Below are 11,216 nucleotides of genomic sequence, written 5' to 3' on the forward strand. Positions count from 1 at the left end.
TTCCCTTCATCATTTTCCAGAGCCTTCTCAGTCATGCTGTCCATGGGTTGGCTGCCAATATCTGGCCCAATTTGTTCCTAAAATTGTCAGCCTCTGGAATGCAGAGATCATTCTTCCCTAACTTCTGTGTAAGGATAAATAAATCACACTAAGCCCAAGACACTTTAGTTAGTAACCTTTTACTAATTTGCAATGAGTAAAAGAAGGAAGGCAATATAGTTTTAAAATCTTGCTGTTTTAGAAAACCAACTTCTTTTGGAGAAAACATTAAGTGTGGATGTAGGAGAATACATATTATCCTAATATAGACTATCTAAAAATAAAGATGTGGCCTTTTTATTTTCAATTTTGAAAAATATCACTACCTCTTGTGTCTCTTAAATTTAGTCTAAATTAGATATTCATGCGACATTTTTCCAATGAAATTCCAAGAGCCCAGTGGTTTTTTTGTTGATTGTTTGTTCGTTCGTTTTGGCCACGTGGCGTGGCACGCGGGATCTTAGTTCCCCGACCAGGGATCAAACCCCTGCCCCCTGCAGTGGGAGCATGGAGTCTTAACCACTGGACGGCCAGGGAAGTCCAAGCCCAGTGTTATTTTAATATATCAAAATATATTACTTTCAGCTGAGTTGAAGGTCTTTTAAAAGCCCATATTAGGGCTTCCCTGGTGGCGGAGTGGTTGAGAGTCCACCTGCCGATACAGGGGACACGGGTTCGTGCCCCAGTCCAGGAAGATCCCACATGCCGCGGAGCGCCTGGGCCCATGAGCCGTTGCCGCTGAGCCTGCGCATCCGGAGCCTGTGCTCCACAACGGGAGAGGCCACAACAGCGAGAGGCCCGCGTACTGAAAAAAAAAAACAACAAAAAAAAACCATATTAAAGGTCTTTTTAAATCCACATAATACATAGATGCTTCAGTAAAAGAGGAAAAATAAGGATGGAGTAAAATATGTCCTTCAAAATTCCAAGGTTTCTGCTAAATATTCAGAGCGCAATGGATAGGAAATGGGATAGTCCAATTTTTTAAAGTCTTGCTTACACTCTAAAAGTTTATTTTTCCTTTTAGATTTTTTCATCCTCCAGTCAAAGCCCTTTGCTCTTCTATATGGCCTGTGAAATTATCAAGTGATCAAAATGTACTACAGAAGAAGTGGAGGAATGATTTGTCTCCTTTGTGATACTTCCTGACTAGCAAATGGAAAGCTGATAGCTTGGGAATACTACTGGAATATCCAGGATGGCTTGGATTCTACTGTATGTTACAATTAAGCAATATGTAGATGTAACTAATTAAATGAACACAGCAAGTTCTCCTTTTCATAGTTATAATGTATAATGCTTAACTATTTCCTTGACAATAAACTAAGACTTGAGGAAAGGTTGATCAGGTTAATGAGAAGAGAAAGTTCAAGTATTATCTAGGAGTGCAGTAACTGGTTAGGACTCTGGGTGCCGCTGCTCACCAGTCTGGGAGATAAAGGCAGCGCGCGCGCGCGCACACACACCCACACACAAACACACCGAGGGGAAAAAAAAACTTCTTAGAACCTCCATCACTGCCAGATTGAAAACAGACTCCCTGAGGCTGCCCAGATCCTACTTCAGGACCCCTTTATGCTCTGAATTCTCCTGAAAATTCGGTTAATTTAGACTCAGAAGAGCAGAGAAACAATACTGTTGGTGCCAGACTGGGAGAAAACTACGAAGCAAGAGAGCAATGACGATTCGAGTGAAGGTGCTCGGCTGCCGCAGGCTGGTCTTGCTGTTCCTTTTTCTGTGGATGTTGTTGGAAGCCCAGGCTGGGAAGATCCGCTACTCAGTGCCAGAAGAGACAGACAAAGGTTTCTCTGTAGGCAACATTGCCAAAGACCTGGGACTACAACCCCAGGAGCTGGCGGAGCGGGGAGTCCGCATCGTCTCTAGAGGTAGGACTCAGCTTTTTGCTCTGAACCCGCGAAGCGGCAGCTTGGTCACCGCAGGCAGGATAGATCGGGAGGAGATCTGCGCTCAGAGCCTGCAGTGTCTGGTGAGTTTTAACGTCTTGGTAGAGGACAAAATGAAGCTTTTCCCTGTTGAAGTGGAAATAATTGATATTAATGACAACACTCCCCAATTCCAGTTAGAGGAAGTAGAATTTAAAATGAATGAAATAACCACTCCAGGTACCAGGATCCCTCTACCTTCTGGGCAAGACCTTGATGTGGGTATGAATTCGCTCCAGATGTACCAGCTCAGCTCCAACCCTCATTTCTCCCTGGATGTGCAACAGGGACCTGATGGGTCCCAACAGCCAGAGTTGGTCCTGCAGAGTCCCCTAGATAGGGAAGAAGACGCTGTCCACGGCCTCCTCCTCACCGCTTTTGATGGGGGCAGCCCAGTCCGTTCAGGAAGCCTCCGAATTCGAGTTCAGGTGGTGGATGCAAATGACAACCCTCCAGCGTTTACTCAAGCACAGTACCACACGAGTGTTCCTGAGAACGTGCCGCTGGGCACTCGGCTGCTCACGGTAAAAGCCACGGACCCAGATGAGGGAGCCAATGGGGAAGTAACATATTTGTTTCATAATATAGACCACAAAGTGGCACAAGTATTTCACTTGGATTCTTACACAGGAGAAATATCAAATAAAGAACCTCTGGATTTCGAAGAATACACAATTTATCCAATGGAAATTCAAGCTCAGGATGGTTCAAGCCTCATGGCCAGAGCTAAGGTGCTGGTCAAAGTTCTGGACATAAATGATAATGCCCCAGAGGTGACCATCACCTCTGTCACCACTGCAGTCCCAGAAAACTTTCCTCCTGGGGCCATAATTGCTCTTATCAGTGTGCACGACCAGGACTCCGGAGACAATGGTCACACTACGTGTTCCATTTCTGGAAATCTACCCTTTAAATTAGAAAAGTTAGATGATAATTATTACCGTTTAGTGACAGAAAGAACAACGGACAGAGAACTTACCTCCCAGTACAACATCACAGTAACAGCAGCAGATCAGGGAACTCCGACTCTATCTACCGAAACACACATTTCACTGCAAGTGACAGATATCAATGACAACTCCCCTGTCTTCCTCCAGGACTCCTACTCCACCTACATTCCAGAAAACAACCCCAGAGGTGCCTCCATTTTCTCCGTGACTGCCCACGATGCTGACAGCAATGAGAATGCACGAGTCACTTATTCCCTGGTGGAGGACACCATCCAGGGGGTACCTCTATCCTCCTTTGTCTCCATCAACTCAGACACTGGAGTCCTGTATGCGTTGCGATCCTTCGACTATGAGCAGTTCCGTGACCTGCAATTGAGAGTGACTGCAAGTGACAGCGGGGACCCGCCGCTCAGCAGCAACGTGTCACTGGACATATTCGTGCTGGACCAGAACGACAACACACCTGAGATTCTGTACCCCGCCCTCCCCACTGACGGTTCCACCGGTGTGGAGCTAGCACCCCGCTCCGCAGAGCCTGGCTACCTGGTGACCAAGGTGGTGGCTGTGGACAGAGACTCGGGCCAGAACGCCTGGCTGTCCTACCGCCTGCTCAAGGCCAGCGATCCAGGGCTCTTCGCGGTGGGGCTGCACACGGGCGAGGTGCGCACAGCGCGGGCCCTGCTGGACAGAGACGCGCTCAAGCAGAGCCTGGTGGTGGCGGTCCAGGACCACGGCCAGCCCCCTCTCTCGGCCACTGTCACGTTCACAGTGGCGATGGCTGACAGCATCCCAGATGTGCTGGCCGACTTGGGCAGCATGGAACCCTTCACCAACCTGGACAACTCCAGCCTCACGCTGTACCTGGTGGTGGCGGTGGCCGCGGTGTCCTGCGTCTTCCTCGCCTTTGTCATTGTGCTGCTGGCGCTCAGACTGTGGCGCTGGCATAGGACGCGTGTGCTCCAGGCTTCAGGAGGAGGATTGACGGGCGTGCCCGTCTCTCACTTTGTGGGCGTAGACGGGGTGCGGGCTTTCCTGCAGACCTATTCCCACGAGGTCTCGCTCACCGCGGATTCGCAGGTGAGTCAAGTGACCTTCCCGCAGCCCAACTACGCTGACACGCTCATCAGCCAGGAGAGCTGTGAGAAAAAGGATTTTCTATCAGCACCCCAGTCTTTACTTGAAGACAGAAAGCAAACATTTTCTCAGGTAAACTTTGTGTAGTAAATTTATCTAGGTAAAAATAATTCCTGAGTTTACTTACTTGCTTCCATTCTTTACTACTAACAGTTCTCTATTTCCCATATATCATTGTAGCTTTCTATTTACAAATCCTGGGAAATCATTAAATGTTTATATCCGAGTATATTTATCATTGTTCTTTCATTAGAACAAAGAGTTCTAATGAAAAGAGTTGTGGAAAGAGCACTGCATTAGAAACAAGGAAATTTGGCTTCTAAAGTTTTCTTGCTTGCTTCTGGCCAAATAATTTTATTTGTCTGGATTTACCATTCTCTTATCTAGCAAGGATTGGGTGTTACTAGAAAAGGTCCACCAATATTAATGTGACTAATGCTGTTTTCAAATATCCTTAAGTTATAAATATCTCCTAATTTATCCTTAAATTTAATGTAGATGTCATCTGTCGGGGCGCTGTTTTATTTGGGGACATTTGAAAAGGTAAAGATTGTCTAAAGTAGTATTTTTAAGTTGTGTTAATATAAAATTATGGAAATCTAGGTAAGCTGCAAATTTAAACTTTCTTAGCCTTTTGTTTAGTCATTTATTTTGACATGTTTTATGCACGCTCAAGAATGCATCAGCTGTTTAAGTAACATGAAATTAAGTAATAAGATGAATGACAGAAAATTTTCTGTGCAACTTGAGAAATAGTTTGAAACCTCGTGATTTGTATATTATGCCTGTAATGTAAACAACTAACAGAAATCAAGTATATATTCCATTTTAATGTGTGTAAGCTCTTCACAAGAAATGTATCGTAGGGGAGTAAATCTATGCTTTGATATACTTACTCTGCTCCAATAAATTAAAGATACATGTATAAAATAAAAAAAAGAAAGCAGAAGCATAGTCAGGCACTAATAAAAGATAGATAGCTAAATGGACCGAAGATGGGACAGAAAGTGGTGAGCCAGGCTAAAACTAAAGTGGGAATTCTAGTCTTGTACTTAGATGAGATTGTTCAAGCAGTGTAATAGGGACAAAAGGGCTTCGGGCTAAACAAGGGACCTGAGCCAGGCTTACTGCTTGCATCCAAAATAAGCGGTTAGACCCCTTAACTAGTTAAAAAGGGGGAAAATCACATAAAAACTTACCTACCAGTTCCCATGGTCGTAACTTGTTGCAAGCTAAAGACCAAGGGAGTAAGGTGGACACAGATGCTGGCTTCAGAAAATGAACACTAAGTCTCTCAAACCTGAGCTGTGATATTCAGAATACCACTGCCGCATACCATTAAAGTGCCATTAAAATACCTAGTTATGGTCTGGGACCTGGAGAATTCTGGAACTTTCTTTTGCTAGTGAGAATTTCCTGCCAACAAATTATTATTTTTTAGGTAATCTTTATTTTCTCTGATGGCTTTAAAAAAAAATTCTCTCATTCTTGCTGTATGTCTAAGTGTGGATTTTTATTTTTATTTTCTGTTTGGTACCAAGAGTATACTCTCAATACCATAAGTTGTTACAATTTAAAATTTTCTCAACTCTTATAATTTAAAACTTTGCTTCTGTGTATATATAAATGACCTTTTAACCTATTGAAACACCAAGATTGCCAAGTTGGTTGACTTTTTAAATCCATCTATTCTGCTGACAAGATACGTGCTTAAAATAAAATTATACTGAAATACTGAAGATAAAGATGTCGATAGATATGCACACACACCCTACACACAAGAAAGCAGTCATGTCAATTTAATATAACACCAAAGTAGTGTTTAAGGCAACAACATTAGTGGTGATTTTTTTTAATGAACTGATCATACTTATAAAAAGAACAGACAACCAAAAGGATATAAAAATCATGAGCTCCTATTACCAAACAATATAGCTTTGAAAATAATCTGTATTATTTTCAAATCTGAAATTTAAAAGAGATTTTAACACAGTTCCATAAGAAATAATACATCACACAGGCAGAAAATTACTAAGCACACAGCATATTTGAATAACAGTATAGCTTTGGAAATAATACAGATTTTCAAATCTGAAATTTGAAAGAGATTTTAACACAGTTCCATAAGAAATAATACATCACACAGGCAGAATATTACTAAGCACACAGCATATCTGAATAACAGAATCTATAAGCTTGATCTGACAGATTTGTTGGGTATTTGTATACACAACAAATATAGAATAGCCAATTTTTACATGAGCATATGGAAAATCTACAACAATTTACTACATAGTCATCACAAAAATGGTAGAGCAAATTTCAAAGTACAAATAGTATACATGCCTTATGTAGTTAAATCACAAAGTGGCTGGTGAGGAAAATAGGGAGGGATTAGTAAAAGGGTACAAACCTTCAGCTGTAAGAGGAATAAGGCCTTAGGACCTAATGTATAGCGTGAGACTACAATTGACAACACTGTATTGTATAATAGAAAGTTGCTAAGAGTAGAACCTGATGCTCTCACACACACACAAAAAGGTAAATACGTGAGGCGGTGGATGTGTTAATTAGCTCAGTAGAGGAATCCTTTCACAATGTATACATATATCAAATCATCATGTTGTACACTTTAAATATCTTACAATTTTATTTGTCAGTTATACCTCAGTAAAGCTGGAAAAGTCACAAAGCAAACATTCTAAAATAGTAAAAGGAAACAGAAAGGTTTGGATATTTAAATCTACAACCCTGAATTACTCTTGGATTTAAAAAATCACAATGAAATAAAAACTACAAGAATTAAAATATTACTTATTAAAAATTGTGGAATACAGAGAAAAGAATATTTAGGGGTAAATCTGTAGACAACTATAAGAATTTCAAAAAGCAAATGATTTAAAACAAGTGAGTTTAGCTTGCCACTCAAGAAACAGAGCAAGAAAGATATAATATTAGCATAAATTTAAATAAAATAATAGGAAAAGTAACAAAAAGTATAAATTATTGAAATGCAAACAAAGAAGAATTATGATGATGAAGCAATAGAAGCCGACACCAGTGGGGAGAAAATGAAACTACTGTCAAGTCCAGTGCTGGGACTAATATTGGCTAGTCAGATGGCATGACTAAAATTCGTTTTAGAGATCTTAAAAGAAAACCCCAAATTCTGATTATAGACAAAGACCTGGAAAAGAGAAAGGGAAGGAAAAGCAAGTAAGACTAGGAAAAAATAAGACAGCTTAATACGAAGCAAGAAACATGAGTGGGAAATAATATCCAGAGTAAAACCAGATGTTGTCAAAGACAAAGAAACAGAAATCTTTAGAGAACTACAATAAGGGATGTCGAGCAGTTATTTAATGAGACTCAAAAGTATCAAAACAATGTTGCAGAAAAAGTTTTAAAAAACAAACTAGAGGCTCTACTAGAAAACATGGTGAGTTAATAATATCAATTGTTTCCAATAAATATTTCATCAGGGTTCTCAGAGGAATGGGTTAAAAATGAAAAAAGTTCAATGGGGAAGAAGCCAAAAGGCAAAAAGACTGAAATGAGACCAGAAGTGTGCAATCTCGCTCAAGAATGTTGATTCAAAATCCTATCTACTATATATGTAATATTTATAGCTTACGACTAAATGGGGTTTATTACTTAGGGATGCAAGAATATTTCAATATAAGAAAATCTAATAATATAAAACTTCATATTAGGGGATTGAAGATAAAAAGCCATATGTTCATTTCAACAGAGGCATAATAAAGGTCTTGAGAACATTCAACACATGATTAAAATCTTTTAGCAAACTGGAAATTGAACGAAACGTCCTTAACCTGATAAAGAGTATCTATCAAAAACTTATAGAGCTACCCAAAGCAATCTACAGATTCAGTGCAATCCCTATCAAAATCCCAATGCCTTTTTTTGTATAAATAGAAAAAAATCCATCCTAAAATTCATATGGAGTGTCAGGGGACCTCAAGTAGCCCTAACAATCTTTTTTTTTTTTTTTTTTTTTTTGCGGTACGCGGGCCTCTCACTGCTGTGGCCTCTCCCGTTGCGGAGCACAGGCTCTGGACGCGCAGGCTCAGCGGCCATGGCTCACGGGCCCAGCTGCTTCGCGGCATGTGGGATCCTCCCGGACCGGAACACGAACCCGCGTCCCCTGCATCGGCCAGCGGACTCTCAACCACTGCGCCACCAGGGAAGTCCAGCCCTAACAATCTTGAAAAGAACAAGGAACAAACCACCTTCAGTTTCCTTAATGTTCGTGCTGCCTCTCGCCTCCAAGAATTTGTACTAAGGTTCTAGAACACTACTCCAGCCTCTTTCTTGATCCAGTCATACCTTTTAGGATCCAGCTTCAATCTTGTCCTGGAAAAGTCTTTCCTGACCCCCAAATCTAGGCTGGATACCCTTCCTATGTATTCTCCCGTTGCCCAGGGTTTCCAACCATCATAGCAGTTACCATACTCTATTAAAATACTCTGTGTACTTTACTATGTCCTCCCTTATCCTGTAGGCTTCCTGAGAACAGGGACTGTGTTCATCAGGTGCACCATTTCTATCTCCAGCATCAATCAGGCAAAGTGTCAGGCCTTAATTGGGTAGTCACCCAATTAAATGTCCGAAAATTCAATAATTTAAATACAGATTTTGGGGGGAAAAATACAGGTTTTGAAGTTCAATACTAAGCCATTACGCACAGAAATTTAAAATATATAACATTAGAATATAATGTAGCTAATATTTTTAGATTAATCTTATTGTCTCTGAATATAAAATAAGAGGTTGAAGATGTTTGGCATAAGGGCAGAGGCTGCCTTGATTAATGCCTCCAGCGTTCAATGATACTTTCCTTGCAACTACTATCAAGGTCACATTCATTCACACCATTCTTATTCATTCTGAAAAAAAGCCTCCTGACTTGAAAGAGCTACTTCTAAGGTATCTTAGAACTGTAAGATTCTTCAAAACAACTTGAAAGTCACAGGGGCAACAAATAATAACTTGGGTTTACCTGAAAGAGTGCAGAAATTACTTAGGCCTCTGGGCGTCGCTGTTGACCACCTAAGAAGGAAGCCTGTGAGACATCCACTCCAACATTACGGCTCGCATAACACAAAGGGCTGGGCGTTTGGCCCGCAAGCTTCGGGACGGCAAAAAAATTAAGTCCAGCAGCCCACTACTTCTCTCCACAGTTGCCTGGGTCCCGTGAATGCTTGTCACCTCAGACCCTGAGGAATAAAGATTGGAATCCCGGCCTGCATGCTGGAAGTTGCCTGGGAGAAAAGACTGCAGCTCAAGAAATGGCGGCTCTGCTAAAGTTGCCAAACCGCGGAAGGCTTGTCCTGCTGTGCCTTCTTTTGGCGACCCTGTGGGAGGCTGGAGCTGGGCAGATGCACTATTCTGTGCCAGAAGAGATCGAAAAGGGCTCATTCGTGGGCAACATCGCTAAGGACTTGGGGCTGGAGCCTCAGGAGTTGGCGGAGCGCGGAGTCCGCATCGTCTCCAGAGGTAGGACGCAGCTCTTTGCTCTGAACCCGCGAAGCGGCAGCTTGGTCACTGCGGGCAGGATAGACCGGGAGGAGCTCTGCGCTCAGAGCGCGCGGTGTCTGCTGAGTTTCAACATACTCCGGGAAGATAAATTGAGTATTTACTCAGTAGAGGTGGAAATAACAGATATTAACGATAATGCCCCTCGCTTTGTAGTAGAGGAACTGGAGCTAAAAATCAGTGAAATGACTACGCCAGGATTCCGGATCCCTCTGAAGAGCTCGCATGATGCAGACGTCGGAGAGAACACCCTCCAAAGGTACGAACTTAATTCAAATGACCACTTCTCCCTGGACATGCGAAGCGGAAAAGATGGGAATAAGTATCCGGAGCTGGTGCTGGAACGCGCCCTTGACCGTGAGGAAGAGGCTGTTCACCATCTCGTTCTTGTGGCTTTGGACGGGGGCGACCCTGTCAGATCTGGCACCTCCCGCATCCGCGTGATGGTCCTGGATGCGAACGACAACGCGCCTGTTTTTACACAGCCCGAGTACCATGTAAATGTTCCAGAGAATACGCCCGTAGGCACCCGGATACTCACAGTGACAGCCACTGATGCAGATGAGGGATACAACGCTCAAGTGGCATATTTTCTGGAGAAAAATCCTGAAGAAACCTCAGAGGTATTTGAGCTTAAGTCATCATCTGGAGAAATAACGATCACAAAAAGCCTAGATTATGAGGATGCCAAATTCCATGAAATTGATATTGAAGCTCAGGATGGTCCAGGCCTTCTGACCAGAACGAAGGTCATTGTCGCTGTTCTCGACGTAAATGACAATCCCCCAGAATTTTACATGACGTCTGCTACCAGCTCAGTTCCTGAAGACTCTCCTCCAGGAACCATAATTGCACTTTTCAATGTACATGACAGAGACTCTGGGCAGAATGCATTTATCACATGTTCACTCCCGGAGAACCTTCCTTTCAAATTAGAAAGGTCAGTGGACAATTACCACCGACTGGTTACAACCAGAGTCCTTGACAGGGAACAGTTTTCTTTATACAACATCACTGTGATCGCTAAAGATGGAGGGAACCCACCTCTGTCCACAGATGCTCACATTTTGCTGCAGGTGACAGACATCAACGACAACCCTCCCACCTTTCCCCACACATCCTACTCTGCCTACATTCCAGAAAACAACCCCAGAGGTGCCTCCATCTTTTCCATGATGGCGCATGACCCTGACAGTGATGACAACGCCCATGTAACCTATAACTTGGCTGAGGACATCGTTCAGGGGGCACCTCTGTCTTCCTACATCTCCATCAACTCTGACACTGGCATCCTCTACGCGCTGCGTTCCTTTGACTATGAGCAATTCCATGAACTGCAGCTGTGGGTGACAGCGCATGACAGTGGGAACCCACCGCTCAGAAGCAACGTGTCACTGAGCATATTCGTGCTGGACCAGAACGACAACGTGCCGGAAATTCTGTACCCCGCCCTCCCTACCGACGGTTCCACGGGTGTAGAGCTGGCACCCCGCTCTGCAGAGCCTGGCTACCTGGTGACCAAGGTGGTGGCTGTGGACAGAGACTCAGGCCAGAACGCCTGGCTGTCCTACCGCCTGCTCAAGGCCAGCGAGCC

The 11,216-nt window shown here is 43.1% G+C and overlaps 2 protein-coding genes across 3 annotated transcripts in view; both read left to right on the plus strand.

The window, feature by feature from the left end:
* Window positions 1-1,717: 1,717 nt before the first annotated feature.
* Window positions 1,718-11,216, plus strand: part of LOC114891615 (protocadherin gamma-C4) — a 123,567-nt gene continuing 114,068 nt past the window's right edge. Inside the window, exon 1 of the mRNA XM_029215818.1 lies at window positions 1,718-4,138. Coding sequence (XP_029071651.1) covers window positions 1,718-4,138 — 2,421 coding nt within the window. The remainder of the gene's footprint in view (window positions 4,139-11,216) is intronic.
* Window positions 9,104-11,216, plus strand: part of LOC114891616 (protocadherin gamma-A2-like) — a 33,758-nt gene continuing 31,645 nt past the window's right edge. For both annotated transcript variants that reach the window (XM_029215820.1, XM_029215819.1), the window contains exon 1: window positions 9,104-11,216. In XM_029215820.1, the coding sequence (XP_029071653.1) occupies window positions 9,376-11,216 (1,841 nt within the window). In that variant the 5' untranslated portion in view covers window positions 9,104-9,375.

Source organism: Monodon monoceros, unplaced genomic scaffold, assembly GCF_005190385.1.
Source record: "Monodon monoceros isolate NGI ecotype Baffin Bay Population unplaced genomic scaffold, NGI_Narwhal_1 Super_Scaffold_12, whole genome shotgun sequence".
Lineage (NCBI taxonomy): Eukaryota > Metazoa > Chordata > Mammalia > Artiodactyla > Monodontidae > Monodon > Monodon monoceros.